Source organism: Diabrotica virgifera, chromosome 3, assembly GCF_917563875.1.
Source record: "Diabrotica virgifera virgifera chromosome 3, PGI_DIABVI_V3a".
Taxonomy (NCBI): Eukaryota; Metazoa; Arthropoda; class Insecta; order Coleoptera; family Chrysomelidae; genus Diabrotica; species Diabrotica virgifera.
In genome coordinates this window covers 251,338,853-251,361,961 of record NC_065445.1, presented here as the reverse complement: position 1 = coordinate 251,361,961, position 23,109 = coordinate 251,338,853, and the positions used below count along the sequence as shown (strand labels likewise).

The 23,109-nt window shown below is 32.5% G+C and overlaps 1 protein-coding gene across 1 annotated transcript; it reads right to left on the bottom strand.

Moving 5' to 3' along the window:
- Positions 1–1,988: 1,988 nt before the first annotated feature.
- LOC126881684 (cytochrome P450 4C1-like) lies at positions 1,989–21,524 on the bottom strand. The gene is made up of 7 exons (XM_050646091.1): positions 21,225–21,524; positions 12,952–13,064; positions 12,285–12,561; positions 10,253–10,611; positions 10,131–10,199; positions 9,716–10,064; positions 1,989–3,523 (listed from the first exon to the last, which is right to left on the bottom strand). Exons 1-7 carry the CDS (start codon positions 21,373–21,375, stop codon positions 3,363–3,365), a joined length of 1,479 nt encoding a protein of 492 aa, XP_050502048.1. The 5' UTR covers positions 21,376–21,524; the 3' UTR covers positions 1,989–3,362.
- Positions 21,525–23,109: the final 1,585 nt, after the last annotated feature.

Sequence of the window (23,109 nt, the reverse complement as noted above, 5' to 3'; positions counted from 1 at the left end):
TTCGTTTGATTCTGGTGGATCCTTAACTTGTATTATCTCTTCCTCTTCAGTTTGTATATTCACTTCATTTGAAGGATTGGTTTCGATAACTTCATCATCATCATCAGATCCCAAATACTGGTCTTCAGCGATTGATTGTCGAATGACTTCAGCTTTTTTCTTTTTAGCTCTTTAAGATTGTTAAGCGTTTCTTCTTGAATTAAACTTAACGATTGAAGACCTTGTAGTTTTACCTGAAGGTGCCTCAATATCTTCTTATTTTCTTGCAGGTTTTTTTTGTTCCTTGACTAGCTTCTCAGCATCATCTACACTCAGGTCTTCTGGAAAGATTTCTTTCAGTGTTGAAAAGTCCTCAGAGCATTGTTCAACCTTTTCTTCTTCTACTATCATCTTAATTTTCAATTCAGCAATCTTTTCCTTTGTCTCTGAAGGTTTGACTCTTGAGGTATATTCTTTTTCAAGGTCGATTATGGACTAGTTACTCCTTGTTAAGTATACTGATGAAGCTCGTGACACTGAGCTTCTTCGGCTTAAATTGACTATTGGTTGTCTTACTGTTACTGGAGCTGGGTCATCTATTGCTGGCATTGTTTTAGACAGTAATTTACCTTTGAACTTAAAATGCCTGTTTCCTTTCTTTGGAGAGCAGCTAACCTCCTCTTAGTTACTTCGAGTCCCGGGTTTCGGCACCAAAATGTTTCAAACAAGATAACTTTTACTTTGAAATAACTTCTTCATCTTGTTCTACTCCTTAATTTGTCACGTTTCGAAGTAAAAACCAATCAAATTCGGTTAGGTGCAACTAATTAATGGAAATGCAATAAAATTTCGTTCTTTTTACAAATTTTCCAACTTTTTATTACTTTTCTACTGACACTGACAAAACTCAATTTTTTATATATAGCTTAATAGGAGAGACTTAAAATACTAACTTTGTTTACAAATTAGATAGCGACTGAAAAACTACCCAACTTGACATCTGCACTAACTAATTTTCTAATTGTTATTAGTCCAAAGAAATGGTTTAAACATACTGAAACTGTCTCCATGCCGAATAGCATACCAAGAATATGGGCCATACATAGCACTTAACCATTCTGTAACGGGGACTGTGAAGGAAAGATTGCGGTTACAAAGTAGCTGTTTAAATTTAATAAAAGCTTGTCTTGCTTGTTTGGTACGGCAGTGTATTTTTTGTTGAGGATTCCAATGGTCATTTATAATCATTCCCATCATTCCAAGTATTTAAACGTTTTCACTTGCTCGATTGAAGCATTATCTACTTGCAGTTGTACACTTAAAAGGGTCCCTTTCCTATTGCCTTACATTTAGTTTTTCCAGCATTCATCTTCAAGTCGTATGTTGTTCCTGCGGTATTTATTTTATTTACCATCAACTGTATATCATGTTCTTTATCTGTGATTATCGCGGTGTCGTCGGTGTAACTAATGTTATTTATCTGGTACCCATTGACCCTTATACCCCAGTCAGACCTTCAAGTGCCTCTGCAAAAATATTCTCCACATAGAGGTTGAACAGCTCAGGAGACAAAATACACCTCTGTCGCACCCCTTTTACATTTTCAAATTCCACTGTGTTCGTTGTTTTCTTCAGCCTCACTCATAGTTTTGGATTCCGATAGAGATTCTGCATAACTATTATATCTTTCACATCAATATTAGCATTGTGTAGCATTTTTATCATGGCATCGTATTTTACGATGTCAAACGTTTTTTCATAATCTAGAAATGTTATAATTATTGTATCCTTTCTTGGTCCATGCAGTTTTGTACAAGTGTATTTAAGCAGAATACTGCTTCGTGTGTTCCGAATCCTTTCTTGAAACCAAATTGTATCTCGTCGCGTAGCTCTGCTAGCTTTTTGTTAAATATGTGCTAATACATTGGATAAATTCATATTGTTCTGAAGCTATTTCTTCGCTTCTTTAGATACCTTCGTTGAACAAGATAGAAATAAAATAATTACAATTATTATTCGTTTGTTATATTTCATTTTAAATAACAATTTGAAAAAAAATATCGAAGTAATCGACTATTATTCTTTCTTTTTAACGACTTCGGAAATATTAGCCTCTGTTAAGAATTTAAGAATTTACGGATATTAAGTATTTGTATATAAGTTTATTTTTCTACAACCACTATTGAAAATACACTTTTCTGCACAGTTTTATGTTAAGAAATTTGACATTTTCTCACAGTATTTGATATATGACATTAGTGTGCAGAAAAGTGACGTTTCTATGCCGGAAAGTTCTTTTCTGCACAGTACCATTACATTCCACAAATAAATATAATTATAGCATGTTTTGATGAAATTGTTTTATTTGAGATATTAGAGATTTGATAGTACTTTTCAAAAAAGAACCGATTTAACTATATCTCATGTCCGAGAAATCTGGAAAATTTGCTAATTTATCACATTACTTTTGAACTTTAAATTTAGTATTCTACAAATGACTACCTCATTCTGAGTAACTTTATATCTTATGTTTACATCTATGGTTAAAGTGTAGACAAATATATTATAACCTGAAAGACAGTTATTGTACTTAATTGTCGAATAGAAATTAAATTATGAATGTTACAACTGTTTTATTTTATAATTTTATTCTTAATAAATATTTTATAATTATCAATTATTAATCAATAAGAATTTAGCAATCTCAGCAAGATACGTCGAATGAAGTAGGTTCGGGGACAATCTGTGTCTGCATAAATGTAACGTCAAATGTGACATTATTTTATAATAATTATTTAAAATAATTTAAATTCAAACAAATTAAGGCAGTGGATTAATTTTTTAACTGATTTCTGTGTAATATATTTAGGTATAAGGAATTTAAATTGATTAACTAGTTTTGATGGGAAATAAGCCACAATTTTACTAAAAAAATGATTTTGTTAACGTTTCGACGCCCAAATAGGGTGTCGTTGTCAAAATACAAAAAATATTAATAATGTATTTTGACAACAACGCCCGATTTGGGGGTCGAAACGTTAATAAAATATATTTTTTAGTAAAATTGTGGCTTATTTCCCATCAAAACTAGTTAATTGCAAAAACGCCACAAGAAAATAGCGTCAGAACAACATTAAATTGATTAGTATTAATTAAATACAGTTTAAAATTTATAATTTATTATTATAATAAATCTTAGTTTAGAAATTGTAATTTTTATTTTTAACAAAAACTGTGGTTGTAGAAAAAGTATAGTGTGTAACACGTGCAGAAAGGTAATTTCTCACTATTTTGAATTGCGGCACTCGCTTGCGCTCGTACCGCAACTTTTCAAACTCGTGAAAAATTAGTACCTTTCTGCACTTGTTGCAAAATATACTATTTTATTGTCTATGAGAAAACTTAACCCGTATTTCGCCAGTTGGTCTTAATACGAGATCTGATATAAATTTGATGTCTTCTCGTTTGTCTACTGCTTCCAATTTAAATTTTCTCAGGATTCCACATAATACAGCTTTTATTTCCAACATAGCAAATTTCTGACCTAAAATACAAAGATATTAGATTACCTATATACTCTGGGCTAATTAGCAAAATACAAGGAAAAGTTATTTACCAGCAATTTTATTGCTGGAATCGAATCTTATTATTGTATGTATTAATAATATAGGTATGCAAAGTCCGCAGATAGTGTGCTACTTTTTTTATAAACAAAATGGCGACCGAAAATCGTGTTTTTTTCAATTTTTGCTCTATAACTCCAAAGATTTTAACTTTACACCAAAAACACCCAAATAAAAATTCACCGCAATTAAATTATGCATAGAGACGTGTTTTTCTTGATTCACTTCGACGAAAACTTTCCCCGGAAAAACCGGGTTTTTCCAACAAAATCTTTAATATTCAATTAAAATTTTAGATAAGTAAATGTTAATCAATAATTAAATATCTTGGTAATATAAAAGCCCTTTTCATATAAATTATAATTCCAGAAGCCGATGAAAATTGAATAAACAGTTTAGCAACAATTGAATTGTTAATTAAAAATTTACGGTCGCTATAATAACAACAATAATTATGACGCATAAAAATAACTATGATTTTTTCATAAAAAGATACTATACCTATCCAATCTACTTTACAGAATTTAATTTGGACTATTTAAGCGGCCTCAGGAATATTTCAAAATTATAAACAATTTTTTGGGTTATAAACAAATATAATATCTCGGGAAATGTTAAACTAAATTAAATTGTGAAAACGGTATTCAAAAAACAGCGGGAGGACGCTTCTTCTAAAAGATAAAACGTTTAATTACGACGAGTGGTTCTGGAGATACAACCGGTGAAAGTTGACTGGAATTTACGGCAAAGATATAAACAATATGATCATAATATTCAAACCATCACCTTTTTATTTTTGTCCTCTTTCTCCACACCAATTTTCATATCTTTAAAATACTCATAACATATATTATTATAATAAAAACTATCGATAATACGTAAGGAAATTGCCAAAAATAGCAAAATTCCATCAAAAATTAGGTTGGAGAAAGTGTAACCCTCAAAGTTCAAAATCGGTATACGTTAAAAAAATGCATTTTCTCGGCTTCCCATGGAGCAATTTCCTTCATTCTTTGTTTGTTCCTTAATAACTCGAGTAGAGCCATCGAACTAACGCATTATTAAATGTCAAACTTGCTTTTGTTTTGTTATAATAGAATAATTTATTTATAATAACAGAAAACTACATATTTTTTCCAGTTGTAGGCTTTTTTTAGATAAACTTACTACAAGTGTACCTTTTAAAGTTAAAAATATAAATATTCTCATTTGAAAGCTGTATAATTATTTAAACAATTTTTATTTAAACAAATTAAAATTTTGTGTTATAATAAATAAATTAATTTTTTCTAACAAAACAAAAGCAAGTCTGACATTTAATAATGCGTTTGTTCGATGGCTCTACTTGAGTTACTTGGGAACAAAAAAAGAATGAAGGAAATTGCTCCATGGGAAGCCGAGAAAATGCATTTTTTTAACGTATACCGATTTTGAACTTTGAGGGTTACATTTTCTCCAACCTAATTTTTGATTGGAATTTTGCTATTTTTGGCAATTTTCACACGTATTATCAATAGTTTTTTTTATAATAATATATGTTATGAGTATTTTAATGATATGAAAATTGGTGTGGAGAAAGAGGACAAAAACAAAAAGGTGATGGTTTGAAAATTATGATCCTATTGTTTATATCTTTGCCGTAAATTCCGGTCAATTTTGGCCGATAGTATCTCAGGAACTACTCATCATAATTAAACGTTTTTTCTTTTTGAAGAAGCATCCTGTCGCTGTTTTTCGAACACCGTTTTTATAATGTTATTCTGTTTAAAATTTCTCGAGATATTCTATTTGTTTATAAGCCAAAAAAAAATCTTTATAATTTTAAAATATTCCTGAGGCCGCTTAAATAGTCCAATTTCAATTCTGTAAAGTGCATTAGATAGGTATAGTGTCTTTTTATGAAAAAATCATAGTTGTTCTTATACATCATAATTATTGTCGTTATTATAGCGACCGTAAATTTTTAATTAACAATTCAATTGTTGCTAAACTGTTCACTTAATTTCCATCTGCTTCTGGAATTATAATATATATAAAAAGGGCTTTTACATTACCAAGTTATTTAATTATTGATTAACAATTACTTATCTAAAAGTTTAGTTGAGAATTAAAGATTTTGTTGGAAAAACCCGCTTTTTCCGGGGAAAGTTTTCATCGAAGTGAATCGGAAAAAACACGTCTCTATGCAGAATTTAATTGCGGTGAATTTTTATTTGAGTGTTTTTGGTGTAAAGTTAAAATCTTTGGAGTTATAGAGCAAAAATTGAAAAAAACACGATTTTCGGTCGCCATTTTGTTTATAAAAAAAGTAGCACACTATCTGCGGACTTTGTATACCTATATTATTAATATATGTATACAATCATAAGATTCGATTCCAGCAATAAAATTGCTGGTAAATAACTTTTCCCAAAAATGGCCTATTCTCCGATAATCAGCCCAGACTAATATTACATATTTTAACTAGTCACAATATTAATTGAAAAGTCGAAGTGTAAATCAGGGATCTACCTGCAAAACTCACAATCTCCAATTTTTAGTAAAATTTAGATAATATTTGTTGTTTCTTATGTTTCTCATCTAATAGACATGTTATGGAAAAGATACGTGCAACCAAAGGATCCAAGGGACAAAGAACTGTATAACATTAAAAATAAAATTGCCAAAAGACGATAAGAGATGCGAAGTAAAAATCTTAGGAAGAAATCTGGAACAGCGGTGGCACCCAAAATCCCGACAGCCAAAATCCCGACGGCCAAAATCCCGACGGCCAAAACACCGACACGCCAGAATCCTAACAAGCCAGAATCCCGACAGGCCAAAATACCCACATGCAACAATCCTCGCATAAGTAAAAATTCAGACCACTACATTTTGAATATTTATTGTTTCCTTTTCAAATGCAATACTAAATCATATTATAGAGTATTGAAATTGAAAAATTATTAAGTACGGGTACTAATTATTATGTATTTTAAAAGGAAAAATTATTTAAACATTTAATTTTATAATATAAAAGCTTACTGAAATGAAAGGTTTTAAGTGACATGATAATATCTATTATATGAAAGTAACTTGAATTCAGGATTTGATTATACATATATTATTGGACTATTAAGTCGCGTTTACACGTTGGCAATTGGCGAGACAATTGTCAGAAGACAACTGACTGGCATGAAATTATTGTCTTCGTGTAAACACTTCAGGCCAATTGCCTTGCCAACTGCCCTCACAATTGGCCCAAAATTCAGTTGTCTCCGGGAGTAGACTGAGGACAATGATCTGCGCCCAGTGAGCCCCCCACCACTCGAAATCTCAATTGTCGCGACAATTGGCGCCGTGTGAACGGTGTAGGCCAGTAGTGCTGTCTTGTTTTTTGCCAGTTCCCATGTTTTATCGGTCTACTGCCATGGCAATAGTTGGCCCCGTGTAAACATCTTCTCTTTCAACTGGACTGGCCTCCGACAATCCGCAACCACGTGATGACAATTGTCCAATGAAAATTGTCTCGCCAATTGCCATCGTGTAACCGCGACTTTATTGGCAAAAAAATTACCCATGTTAGAAATTTTATTTAGAAAATTAGTTCATATTAAATGGTAAATACTTTTTTCTGCAGCAAGCCCCGAAAATAAAACTTTCGGTATGATTTATTAAATCGAAAGTACCATTTTACACAACTAGTACCGAAAGTAGTTACTTTCGGGACTGATTTTTTCACTTTCCGGACGCTTTTTTTACTTTCGGGGCGATTTTTTTACTTTCGGGACGATTTTGGGTAGCTAGGTAACGGATTTGACAATAACATCAACTTTGTATTTTATTATGACAACGGTTTTCATTTAAGATTCGTGTGTGTTTTGCTCAGTTTTTCGTTTTTCAATTCCAAGAAATGGAAATCAGCAGTGTAAGTGAAGCCGAGATGATTCCACATGAGATTAGGGAAACTAAATATCAATGTAAATAATTGTTATAAATAATTTTGTTATTAATATTCATAAGTAGATTTTTCTAATGTTGAATTCACGAGAGTAAATTTAAAGTGTTTAATGAAAGTTCATAAGTACAGTTTGTCCATATATCCTTTTTAACAAACAAAGCGGCTGCAGAAAAAATATTGTACGTAACACGATCCAAAAGTGATTTTACGAGATTCGCAGGATTCCAGGACAATATTTTATATTTTTATTTAACATCCTTATTTTATTTTTTTAATTTTTTTTATTTCTAAGCTAATAAGAGTATACTATTAACATCCTTTAAAAATCCACATCATTAGATCTCTGGAGACTTGAGCTACAGTGGACAATTGTCCTTCATTGTGTAACATTCCCTTATATGACAGTTCAACATCTTGTCAAAATTTTATTTTCCATCAATGTTTCACTGGCATTTGACATCTTAATGCTATACTACAGAACAAATACACAGAACAAATTAAGAACCGAAATTGAAAAAAAAACTAGAAGAGCAAGCGGCCTTAACAAAACAGAGACAGGCAAAGGATAATACTTTTGTACTAAAAAATTCAGGCAATACAGGGAATACTAAGAAAAACAAATTTAGACAGGGACAATTCTAGTAAACTCTGCATTTGAACCAACAGATTGAAAAATACAAAACCCTTTTTAATAACCTTTTTTAACTTTTAAAGTAGTTTCTAATGTTTCATTTTGAAAATGGATTTACATGTAACACCAGCAGATGTTTTATTGTTTTCACCCAATTTTGAAAAAATGTGAAAAATTTGAATTATCCACGTCCGTCTGTCGGTCTGTCTGTCTGTCTGTCTGTCTGTATGTGATCACAACTCCTCCGTCAATATACCAGCTAGAATGACAAGTGAGGTGTCAAATGAAAGCATATAATCCAAGGATGATACTAAAGATGAGATATATGACCTAGGCTGTCTGCCCGTCAGTCTGCTCGACCGCGAATATAACTCCTTCGTCATTATACCAGGTATAATGACAAATGAGGTGTCAAATGAAAGCTTATAACCCAAGGATGGTAGTAATCGTGAAATATTTGACCTAGGCTGTCTTTCCGTCGGTCCGTCCGACCGCGAATATAACTCCTACGTCATTAGACCAGATAGAATCACAAATGAGGTGTCAAGTGAAAGCTTACAATCCAAGGATGGTACTAAATGTGAGAAATTTGACCTAGGCTGTCTGTCCGTCTGTCCGTCCGACTGCGAATATAACTCCTTCGTCACTATACCAGGTAGAATAACAATTGAGGTGTCGAATGAAAGCTTATAATCCAAGGATGGTACTAAATGTGCGAAATTTGACCTAGGACTTCCGGTTTTATAAATGCGACCAGAAGTACTGTTTTAAAGTCACCGGAATAGTACACGTGATATATTATTCGACAGTACTTCGCAAGATGAGAACAAATATATACTTCCGGTTTCATGACGGTCTGTTCATCTGTCTTTCCGTCCGCGAATACAACTCCTCCATTATTAATACAGATATAATGACAAATGAGGTGTCAAATGAGAGCTTATAACCCAAGGATGGTACTAAGGATAAGAAATTTGACATCGGACTTCCGGTTTTAGAGTTATAACCGTATGAACTGTTCTAAAATCACCGAAATAGTGTAAGCGATATATCATTCGACGTGCCTTAGCAAGATGAGAACAAATTTTGGTTTTGGATTTTATATCATTTCCGCTTTAAAAGTTCTAACCAGACGTGCCGTTATATTCGCAGAAATAGTACACGTAACACATAAATCGAATTGAAAAGTTGAGTTTTAATCTTTAGTTTCTGTTTTGAAGTCATTTCTGCTTAAACAATGATGACCCAATGTTTAGTCAAAATGACTCAAAATTAATAAAATCGCATATCAATCGATGCAAAGTTACACGAAGCGTTCAAATATCGACTTCTAGTTCTACTTTCGATTACTTTGGGTGAAAACCTAGGACTTACGACGTCCAATTACTTTTGAAAATTGATTTACATGTAACACCAGCAGATGTTTTAAATGGAAGAAACCAAGGACAGTTATTCCAACATTTAACAAGTATTGGAGGTTTATGTTATTTTCTAAAAGAAAACCAAACATTTATCTTTAACATATTAAAACAATTTCGTTACCTATACAGTTTCTTCCTCCAGCACTAAATGGTAAATATGCAAACGGATGTCTTTTGGCAATATTTTCCGGCAAAAATCTATCAGGATCAAATCTCTCTGGATCCTCCCATACTGCTGCGTTATGATGTAAGTCATAAATAAAAATAAGAACTGTCGAATTCTTCGGTATTGTGTACCCCGAATGAGTATGTAGAGTCTTTCCAGTCACTCTGGAAATAAATGGCACACTAGGATAAAGACGCAGACACTCTTTAACGAATCTTTCCATGAACCTGAGCTCGCCTAGTTGTTGCTGAGTTGGATATTGAGTTGTTCCTAAGACTGATAGAATCTCTTCATATATTTTGGCCTATAATCACAGATTACAAAAATTGAACCTGTACACTGAAAAGTTAAACGAAAATGATCATCTTACCTGATGTTCTTGCTCATTAGCTAAAGTTAACAGGATATAGCATAGTGCTACCGATGTTGTATCATGTCCCTAAAATAAAAACAACTGAGACGTATCTTTACAATTGAATCCTAATATTATACCTCAAACATAAACGTATCTACTTCCTCTCTAATTCCTTCTTCGTCAATATCTTCACCAGCTGCTCTTGCTTCAAGCATTAGGTCTAATAGAGCCAATCTTTTTCTTTTTGAGTAGGAAAAATTGCCTTCTGCATCCATTAGTTTGCTTTGCTCCCTTTCTCGAATAACATTTGTTGATAAATCATGTAACGTCTTTACATATTTTTGAAGTGTCCTACCCTTTGGAAGCATGTTAAATATAAAATCTAGATACAAAATTGGTTTGGTTATTCTATATGCGGCTATTTTTCCGTGCTCATGAACAGCCTTTTTATATTCATCACAATTCTTTTCGCGCAAACTCACTCCCAACGCAGATTCTAAAATAATTATTGAATTTGTAACAATCAAAATCTTATAATTTTATAGACGTATATAACTATTTTAATTGACTTTCGAAGGCCATTTCATAGTGTTAAGCACCCTGTATTAATCGAAACTCTAAGGGAGGCCGCACACCAAAGAAACATGAAATGTGAAACACGTTTAATGAAAATAAAACGTTGAACAAATAGAAGTCCGCTTACCAATGAAACGAGTGTGATTTATGCTCGTGAAACATTTTTATCTTCGGGAGGCTTCACACCAAAGAAACATGAAACGTGAAGTATGAAACATGAAACCAGAAACATGTTTCCTGAAAATAAAACACTGCTAAACAAATATAAATCCGTTCATCAATGAAACGAGTGTTAGTCATGTGCATGAAATATTTTTAACTTCTTGAAACGTGTTGCGTGAAATAGTTTGTGTTTTTTTTTTCGGTTTCAGGATCATTGTTTTGAAGAATTAATTACGTGTGTAAAATGGATCATCATCATCACGTAGCGCTACAACCCTGGGTTGACTGTACAACTTTCTTCGAATTTGCTCGGTCTTCCATCAACCTAGGGTCAAATGGAATGTTCATTTTTCGGAGATCTGCTTGGATGTTATCTCTCCATCGCATTCTGGGACGTCCAAGTGGTCTTTTGCCTGTAGGAATCTCCTCCCATACCAGTTTTACCAGTCTCTCGTTATGAAGTCTGTGCACGTGGCCTGTCCATCTTAGTCGCCGTGATTTAATTTCTTGGACAAATCTCGTGTAAAATGGATACCTACTGACCAATAATTTAATATTGCATTGGTTTATGTGGTTTAGCAGTACGAAGAGTTGTAGGGGTTACAATTATAACCTATAGGGGTACTCGAATAGACAATACCAAGAAAATACCTAGAACATAAATTTGTAAATATTTGTATACTCATTCTATATAATAATTGAAATTTGACAGAATAATTTCGTTGGCCACCAAATATGTACTATGTTTATGATTTATGTCAACAACGTCGTTTTCTTTTGTTTTTGGAAAGTAATAAAAGGGTTGCCTGGACAGCAACGAACTCGTCATCAGGACTTTCCATTGTTGAATATACAATTTTTTTTTGTTTCTTTGATTAGTATACATATAACATGAAACGGTTTCGATTTTCACAATTTGTTTCATGTTTCACATTTCATGTTTCATATTTCATGTTTCATGTTTCACGTTTCATGTTTCTTTGATGTGCGGCCTATAGTATGCGGCCTTGATGTACTACCTAAGGCAGGCCAGGCCGCACATCAAAGAAACATGAAACGTAAATTACGTTTCATGGAAATAAAACACTGTTAAACAAATATACGTCCGGCCATTTATGAAACTCTCCGAAAATAAAAATGTGTCATGAGCATGAATCACACTCGTTTCATTGGTAGGCCGACTTTGAGATTTGTTTAGCAGTGTTTTATTTCAATGAAACATGTTTCACGTTTCATGTTTCATGTTTTTCGTTTCATGTTTCTTCGGTGTGCGGCTTGCCTAAGAGACATTGGTTTGCGTAACAGAGACGTTCGCATATTGTAAATTGATGTTGGAGTCAAACAGCAACAATTTTAGTAGGGAGTATGAAATAACTAACGATAATCGGGCAGATCATAGAAACAAGAAGAGTAAAGGCATAATATACTCACCTCCTATTGAAAATAAGGTAAAATCAGTTATTGGTTTCAAAACGTTAATATATTCCTTTCCAGCGTCTTTATCCAGCTCGTCAAGTAAAATTTCTGTTTCTTTATTAAACACCTCAAGATATTTTTGTAAGATATTAAAGTGAAAAGCTGGTGTCAGTATCTTTCTTCTGGAATGCCATTTGCTACCATTGCTGGTTAATAACCCTGTTCCAAGCCAATTCTTTATAAAATTGTATACAAAACTTTTGTCGTTATTTTCTGAATGTCCTAAAATTAGCTAAAAAAGTAAAATTTACTTTATAAATAATAATACAGTAAAACCTTCCAATCAGGTTCAGAGTTGGGGATACTTTCATTTATTTCTTGTATTTCTTCAATACGATCATTCACGATCTTCAATACGTTCATTCACATACGACACTTCCAGTTCTTAATAAAGTAAGTCAAAATAAAGTAATATAGATTATTTTAAAATTGAATAGTGCCTGGTCTATTGAGTGGAAGAAAAATAAGTTTAACATTATCGACTACAATCTTAGAACAAGATGAAACATTATCCAGAAATAATATTACTTTTCTATTCTGATTTTTCATCTACGTGTCAAATTTTGTATCTACTTCTTTTTGTTGTCTTTGTTTGTTATTCTAAATTAGTATTTGTACTTACCTCCATGTCTTCCGGTGGGCCTGCAATGCCAATAAAATACATCCCGAAGCTCCATATTTTGTATATTGGAAAGTAAAGTTTTGATCTCTCGCGGCTTATTCTAAAAAGTTCCTCTATAAAAAATAAAATGTATACTAATGTGTTAAACAAAAATAAATAGAAACAAAGTAATATTACTTTAATTACAAGAAAAGAATGTGTGTGTACTTTGTACGCACGTAAGAAGTTATACTTCTTTTATAATATAATTTCAACGAAATAAATATACCTACTTAACAGTTACAATACAAAAAATTAACAATAATTATCAAAAATGAACCAAAACTTAACAATGCCCAATATTAAAAAAAAAAGAAAAAAATATGAATCGTCCGGGATTTGAACCCGCAGTCTCGCGATTTTTTTATCTCTGGTCCAATTCTCTACCAACAAGGCCATCAAGCCGCATGCTAGTTACCTTTCAGATATACATAATTATACATCACGGTGACAAGTGAAATATAAAAATAGATGTTTTATTATTTTACGCCCAAGGAAGACAAATCCAAAGACACAACATTATAATAAAAAACCTTTTAAACCACCTTTTTCAAATTGCGCAAGTTGTATTATTAATATTAATGTTAATAAATGAAATATAAATATTTTGACGTTTAACAATTTGACAATTCACTTTTAACTGCAGTGCCTTAAAATTTTTAAAGCACTAGTGCCTTAAAGTAGCATTTTAACGCTCCTATGGAGTCCTAAAAATTGCCTTTTTAACACGTTTTTAGACAAATATATTTAAAAACACTAATATATTCTTTCCACGCCTTTTCTGGACTGATACATAAATAAATTAAAACATTTTGAAGTATAACTTCAAAAATATAATATGAAAACTATTTAAAAAGGCAGTATAACTATTAACTAACCCTTGTTGTTTCTCTTTCCACAAATTTTAAAACGCAACAACCATACATAACCAAACCGTCAACCGTCCAAACCACAGCTGCGCTACAGCTGCCATATTGGATAATTTTTGACATGTCATTTGAACATCCAATCAGAACAAAGTTATAATTCGCATGCGCCGGGATCGCAGGTTTTAACATATAAAAATTCACCCTCATATCGCGCGTAAAGAAGTATAACTTCAAAAAGATAACTCCCCACTAAAACATTAGCTTGAGGAGCTTGATTTAGAAAAAAATTAAGAACTCCTTATGGTTTTTACTTCGACATTAGACTGAAGAGTCTAAAAACTATTGCATAACTTTGCAATAGACAATATTATTAGACCATGCCCGAAGCATTTGAAAATGGTGAAAAACCAAAAAAAAAATAGTAACAGAAAAAATGAAATACACAGGAGATACTAGGTCGAGAAGTAAAAGGGGGTGACTTTTTAAGGGTAAAAACACTTTATTACGATTTGCGGCAAAAAGTTTAATGGAAAAAAATTGGCGTTACGAAAAAATTAGTTTCTTCAATTGATCTTTGAGTAAAATAAAGAAGAAACGAGGTATTGGAAGAAAAAAACTGTCCTGTCTGCTTATTATCAGAAACTAGAGAGGAGTATGCTTTGAAGAACTTACGTGCACAGCTGAAGACAGAGAAATATTTGTCATCGTAACAGCTAACCTTCTTTGATAGAGATGGCACTTGAAGAAGAAAGGATCTATTCATGACGGCATAGGTGTAACCAGGGGGGGTTTTGGGGGTTGTAACCCCCCATTGGGATGTACTTTGAGCTCTATATGCTTAACACAATAGTCCTCAGAGACCTTCCAGTAGTTGTAACCTCCCCCTTTCAGGTAGTTGTAACCCCCCCCTTAGGATCATCCTGGTTACGCCTATGCATGACGGCAAAAAAATTTCAAGAGGTTGTCATATCAGTGTCCGAAGATAATTGTCAAAAGGTAATGAGTAAATCCATATGGAATGACAGTCTTGAAAATCAAAGGAGAGCAGTCAGAAGAGAATTTCATTTCGCCAACAGATCAGGTGAGTGAAGAGCGATTATCGCAAAGCTCTGAGTAGATACAATAAGGAACTGTAAAAGGCAAAAAGAGAACCGTGATAAAGGCGTTCTAAGACGATAGAACAGACTGCAGGAATATCAAGGATCTATAAAAAGTCTCTCGAATAAGTGTTCCCTGACTTCAAAAGTAGTCGGTGAATAAACTCAGAAGATTAAGAGACCCTTAAGAGGCTACATCAGCGCACGGAAAACGCATTACAAGATTGCAGCTTCAATTTTGAATAATATTATGTCGAGATATTTGACACACATATTCGTAATATAGTGAAGAATGGCGGTACAGAACCCAATTTGAGATATACGTTAGTATGTGGAAATTATTTTATAATTAAAAAAATATTACAAAAACGAGTCTGTACGTGTCTGTACCAACGAATATTATATTATACTCTCATATAACCGAAGACGATAGGACCTGTGAATTATTTCCAGGGTCCTCTGTTGATAAGTAGTATAATTTTGGTTTACTGTTCTCTACATTTTTAACTAATAATTTATTAAAATGCGGCAAAAATTTAAACTTGGGGGATTTGAGCTTCAATTTGGGGTAATTTCGGTTTCTAAGTGGGAGAGTTATAAAATCACATATGGCAACTCTGGTGGTAATTGTAGAAAATTTTCCCTGGCATTCTCTGTCTCTCTCTAGGACCTCTCTCTTATATGTTGCAAATTTTCCCTGGAATTCTCTCTCTCTCTCTCTCTCTCTCTCTCTCTCTCTCTCTCTCTCTCTCTCTCTCTCTCTCTCTCTCTTTCTCTCTAGGATCTCTCTCTAGGATCTCTCTTTCTCTCTAGGATCTCTCTCTTATATATATGTTGGCCGCAATCTCGCTTCACTGTTTGAATGGAACGGGGCCGTTCCATCAGTATTGACAGTTCGTTGGTCTGTACCGCCATTAATAAGATCAAAAAATACACTTTCTTCTTTTAAATAAACTGTTTTATCCCATGCCTAGATTTTGTGTCACATTTGAAATTTAAAAATCGATTATTTATTACAAGAAATTGAATTTGACTGACTTGACAACATTTAGCGCGCCGCGCCGATAAGTATAAGAAATATTATTATCACAATATTGTGCCTTCGTTTTTAATAGTATAGTGTCACGTACTGCCGATGCACTGTTGGAAGTACGCAGAACTGTCGAAAAAAAAAATTGATGACGATCTGATGTAGCCTCATAAAAAACATTTCAGAGTGCACATTTCTCAGTCTAAAACAAAATTGATACCGTGACCGTGACCCACGACAGCAGACTAAACTGGATACCATGATTTATGAGTCTAGATAAAACTGACATGTGACAGTAATAGCACATGGCGGTCGATAAACATACTTGGATTCATATAATAGCTGCAAAAATACAAGACTACAAAGGAATATACGAACAAAACACTTTAGTGAAAATATACTACAATTTACTGTGTAAAGAAGCGTCCACAGAGCCTTAGCGTATGGAAGATGGCAGATAGGGTGTTTAACCCTTAACTCTAGAGACCTCATTTTAGTACACGAACGGAAACGTGCCGTCTGACAGAATAGCGACTTTTTTTAAAGAGATAATAACCACGTAAATCAGTTTTTAAATATATTTATTAATATAGTACCGCATACATTATGTTAATTATAAGGTACAATAAATAAGTTTAAAAGTTCAAAGATTATTGACAGTAATTCATATAGGTAAGCGCTTAAAATGCGCAGCTTTTCGTTTCAAATGTATATTTTTTAGGTGATAACGTTAGAAAATCGTATAACTTAAACAGATATGAAGAAAACAACTTAAAAACTGTTATTATAAAAAATGTACTGTACGCTGTACATGCACTTAACGTAATCAACTAAAGTAATCAACAGTCACATGAACAGAGACGTGCCGCCTAACAGACTGGTAAAAGCTGAATGTTTGCGATAACTCTGTTAGGAGAATAATTCACCCGTGTTGAGCTGCCCCCCCCCCCCCCACTTGCAAAAATTAAAAAACAAATAGCTCTGATTTATGAGCTATTTATGAGCTTTCATATCCCGCAAACTAAAAATTTTGAGCTCGTTCCACTGAGCAGGAATTTAATACTTTAGTGGGGGGCTGAGTCAGCCCCCCCCCCACTACTTAAAAATAGGAATATTGAATCGGTTTTTGCGGCAGAATTACGAGCTATTTATGAGCTCTTGAAATTATATAGTTTCGATTTTTGAGCTCATCCCCTTCACCCCCAAACAACCCTTTAATTGATTTAACTTAAGAGAAAAATGCTGAGAAAACTTAAAATATATCGTATTGCGGATATAATTTCTATAGCTTATATACTCTAAGAATAAACTATTAAATCACGTGCATTTCGATTATTGAGCTACAACCCCTTCGCAAGAAAACCACCCTATCTTCCCGGCTTAAAAGAAAGTTGTACTTAAAATGCATTAAATTAATTATTTGGCGACTACATATCATCTAATAATTTATAAGTTCCCAAATTACGCGCATTTAGATCAGTAACTTGCAATTTATTTTGTATAGTGCAGTCACTGAAAGTAAAAATCAACGATTACCTTCAATTTCGGTGAAACTTCATCGATTTTCACGAAAATTGGTCAGTGGTTAGAGGATACCTCAAGAAACAAAGGTGACATGGTACCACCTTGCGCCTTTACCCTGAGGGTGGATCCCGCCCCTTCTCGGGGGTGAAAATTATTTTATAAAAAATAACTGCCAAATCTATAAAAGAACAAATTATAAGCAAAATTTATTACATAAAGTTATTAAAATAAGTCAATGCTTTTTAAGTTATTAAAGATCAAAAATTTTAATTATTCGTGAAAAAAATGCATGTTTTGAAGCGGTTTTTCGTAAATCACTGAAAAACTGTAAGTTTTTACAAAAAAGTTAATAGTAGTTTAATGCGTATAGCTTATATTCTAAGAATAAACCCTTAAATCATGCGCCTTTCGATTATTGAGCTACAACCCCTTCGCAAGAAAACCATCCCATATTCCCGGCTTAAGAGAGAGTTGTACCTAAAATAATTTAAATTAATTATTTGGCGACTAGATATCGTGTAATAATTTATAAGCTCCCCAAATATACGCATCTCAATTATTGAATTGCCATTTTTTTTCTATAGTGCAGTCACTGAAGGTAAAAATCAACTATGACCTTCGATTTCGGTAAATTTCCATTCATTCTCACGAAAATCGGTGAGCGGATAGAGGATACGTCAAGAAAGAAAATTAACAATAACAACTTAGCCGGGGGTATATGTCACCCCTTCTCGGGGGTTAAAATTACTTTATAAAAAATAACCCCACAAATCAAGAGAGGGACAAATTCTAAGCAAAATTTGTTATATAATGTTATTAAAATAAATCAATACTTTTTGAGTTCTTAAAGATCCAATATTTTAATTTTTCTGAAAGAAAATGCATGCTTTAAGGCGATTTTTCATAAATACCTAACTTAAAACTGTAAGTTTTTACAAAAAAGTTTTCATCACTAAAATTGAAGCTAATAGCTATAGCTAATAGGTAATTAAATGTATAATTTTTTCTGCGACTATTCAAATCTAAGGATTCAAGCTTAAATAACGGGAAAGAGATGCATTTTATAACACTTACTAAATACTTGTCAAAGTACTTAGAAATACCTATCAAATGAGCTCCAGAAAAAGTTTATAGCATCAAAATTTATACTCCAAAAATTAAAAAAAAAATTATTTTTTTTTAATCACTCTGTTAATTTTTATGATATCAGGCACATCCAACTATTTGACAGGTAATTTCAAGAGCTATAAAACTGCATTACATTTAGGCCCAATACTTTATGTCTCGATTAATAGCTGGTTAGTTCACCGGGGTTTAATCGTGACCTCTTTAGGGTCTCTTCATAGGCGTAACCAGGATGATCCTAGGGGGGGGTTACAACTACCTGAATGGTTACCACCTTCCAGTGGTTACAACCACTGGAAGGTCTCTGAGGGCTATGGTGTTAAGCGTATAGAGCTCAAAGTACATCCCAATGGTGGGGTTATAACCCCCTGGTTATGCCTATGGGTCTCTTGCGTTGTAATAAATGCAATTATAAGTATTATTATTATTCTTATTTATAATCATAATAATACTTGTAATTGCATTTATTACAACGCAAGAGACCCTAAAGAGGTCTCGATTAAACTCCGGTTAACTAACCGGCTGTCAACCGAGACATAAAGTAATCTTTCAAATTAATACTTTATTTTTTAGGATAATAGGTTAAAGAGATCCAGTTACATTGTTCTCGTAGTAAAATTTAGGCTTAAACTTTTCTATCTTCGTTATTTTGATTCATACATAAATCAAAAGACAAGTAAAATCTTTACTAATAAAAAAAACTCAAATTTCGTTATCTATCATCTTTTACGTCAATCGAGTATTGTTGGAGTTATTATTTTAAATATGATCTAAAAAAATAAAGTATTTGAAAGATTAAATGTAATACAGTTTTATAGCTGTATACTTTATAAGTATAAATTTTGATGCTATCAACTTTTTCTTGAGCTCATTTTTAAGAGGTATTTCTAAGTACTTTGACAAGTATTTATTAGGTACCTAAGTGTTATAAAATGCATCTCTTTGCCGTTATTTAAGCTTGACTCCTTAGATTTGAACAGTCGCAGAAAAAAATATACATTTAATTACCAATAACTTACTTTAAATTAACATTAAATGGTTTTTCAAGTAAGCAATTTATTATATTTTTTATTAGCTTCAATTTTAGTGATGAAAACTTTTTTGTAAAAACTTACAGTTTTTGAGTTATTTATGAAAAATTGCTTTAAAGCATGCATTTTCTTTCACAAAAATTAAAATATTTGATCTTTAATAACTCAAAAATTATTGATTTATTTTAATAACATTATATAACAAATTTTGCTTAGAATTTGTCCCTCTCTCGATTTGTGGGGTTATTTTTAATAAAGTAATTTTCACCCCCGAGAAGGGGTGACATATACCCAGGGTAAAACCGCAAGTTGTTATTGTCAATTCGTGAAAATGAATGGAGATTTACCGAAATCGAAGGTCATAGTTGATTTTTACCTTCAGTGACTGCACTATAAAAAGAAAATGGCAATTCAATAATTGAGATGCGTATATTTTGCGAGCTCATAAATTATTAAACGATATGTAGTCGCCAAATAAATAATTTAAATTATTTTAAGTACAACTCTCTCTTAAGCCGGGCATATGGGATGGTTTTCTTGCGAAGGGGTTGTAGCTCTATAATCGAAAGGCGCGTGATTTAAGAGTTTATTCTTAGAATATAAGCTATACGAATTAAACTACTATTAACTTTTTTGTAAAAACTTACAGTTTTTCAGTGATTTACGAAAAACCGCTTCAAAACATGCATTTTTTTCGCGAATAATTAAAATCTTTGATCTTTAATAACTTAAAAAGTATTGAATTATTTTAATAACTTTATATAATAAATTTTTTATAAAATAATTTTCACCCCCGAGAAGGGGCGGTATCCACCCTCAGGGTAAAGGCGCAAGGTGGTACCATGTCACCTTTGTTTCTTGACGTATCCTCTAACCACTGATCCAAGGCGGGAAGATAGGGTGGTTTTCTTGCGAAGGGGTTGTAGCTCAATAATCGAAATGCACGTGATTTAATAGTTTATTCTTAGAGTATATAAGCTATAGGAATTATATCCGCAATACGATATATTTTAAAATTTTACAGCATTTTTTCTTAAGTTAAATCAATTAAAGGGTTGTTTGGGGGTGAAGGCGATGAGCTCAAAAATCGAAACTATATAATTTCAAGAGCTCATAAATAGCTCGTAATTCTGCCGCAAAAACCGATTCAATATTCCTATTTTTAAGTATTCCTATTTTTAAGTAGTGGGGGGGCTGACTCAGCCCCCCCACTAAAGTAATAAATTCCTGCTCAGTGGAACGAGCTCAAAATTTTTAGTTTGCGGAATATGAAAGCTCATAAATAGCTCATAAATCAGGGCTATTTGTTTTTTGATTTTTGCAAGTGAGGGGGACAGCTCAACACGGGTGAATATTTCTCCGTCCAAACCAGGCGACTGCTCAGCAACCAATAGTATTAGGAATAGATTATGAAGTCTGATGCCGGTGGATGGAGTTCTTTGCAATAATCTTTAGAATATGTTTATGCAGAACGTATAACCGTATGGAACGTATCCCGTTAATGTTAAGTGATCATGCTTGGGCATATCGGTGATAAACAAACAACAGAAATACTTACCATTTTCTAAATTAACTATATCATGATGACCAATAATCGGCAAAGCCTTAGGTCCTGGAATTTCGTTAACATATTTCCAGTATTTATGATAAGTGTACCATCGAAATAAAGTTACTGCTAACACGCACAATACCAGCAAAAGAATATACATTTTTAGTTATTCTTAGACAACACTTTAGTTATTTATGATGTAACAACAATCACGATAATGCTTTCGTTGCACTGAATATAAATTGCAAATATTAGCTGATAATAGCATCCTTAAACGTAAACAAGAGTTATTACACTGCAGCACAAAGAACTGATATCTGAAGATTGTGTGAATATATTTCTCAACTGATAATAATTGATGTAAGTTCATTAACAATGATTATTTTGTCAAACTGCAAATTTTTATAAATATTCTTTAAAATTGACAAAATTATACCAAAATGTAAGATATTCAACATATTGTTTCTGCTATAGCAAAAGAAATGTCATCAAATAGGAAAGATTGCAGAAAGTTTATTAAGAGTTAGACGCAACTCCCGACACCTTATTAAGATAGAATGGGTCTATTGAATAAAAAGAAGTATTTGCTTTTACTTACAATTATTTAAGTATTTACTTAATAGTAATTGAATAAAATCATTTCTTTATTGCTTTATTTAATTACTATTAAGTAAATACTTAAATATTTGTATGTAAAAGAAAATACTTCTTTTTATTCAATAGACGATGAATGGCCCAACACTGAAAGGTCTCAATGGGTCTACTGATTAAGGCTATGGGTACATAATTCGCAAATATTTTACGGGTATCCCTACTTTTTCTGTCGTTACACGGCAAATTACGTGTAGTAAAATTTTCACTGGTATGGAAACTCCAGATGTAAACATTAGGTTGACAGTGACATTGTCATTAGAAAGGTAGAGATGGCTATTTCGGTTTCGTTCAGTTTTTGAATGTTCTTGGATAACCTTTACTTGTATAAATGATAGGATTATATTTCACTAATTATGTATTCAGTGGTTGCCATTATTTATATACTATACAAATAGTCGAAAAAGAAAAATAGTTGTAAAGTTATTTTAATAATGTCCTGTTACCATGGAAAGCTTAGATAAGGTTTGAACATGTGAAGAACTGCGTTGTATAAATTAAGTATTACTCAATTAATTTATAAAGACTTTATTTACAGTCGGAAAAATGAAAGAATACCCATGAACGAACATATAAAATACGCTGTATTTTCCTGTCACCGTGTCGCACAAAAAATTGGCCAGCGCAAGTACATGTAATAATTATTATTACATGTACTTGCACTGGACAATTTTCTTTGTGACACGATGACAAGAAAATACAGCGTGTTTTATATGTTCGTTCATGGGTATTCTTTCATTTTTCCGACTGTATTTATTTATTTGCGCAAATTAAATTATGTGACGTTGTTACAAGAAATGTGTTACTGAAAAGCGAAGAAATAGACGGTTAGCTCAATTGAAGTAAGTACTTTTTTACATAAATCAAATTAATTACGTTTGTATTTTTCAAATTAATTTAAATTTATAGTGAAAAAATGATCTATAAAATCTATCGGTAAACCAATAATTTTCGCATTAAATTTTATTCTCGTTTAAAGGAGTAAACTATATGTTGGATTGTTGAAAGTTTTGCCGATTGTAGATATGTTTTGGTCATATCAAATGATCACATCAAATGATTTATTACTATGATCACTACAAAGCGTAGCGCCAGCCGTGTCTGCATTACACCAATCGTGATGGAATTAGTTTTCCATGTGCTTGTGATTTGTGAATTCACATTTTTACGTACCAAATTATTAGAATTGTACATGAGTAAAAATGAGTGACTCAGATCCGAAGCGACAAAAGAGTTACGCGAG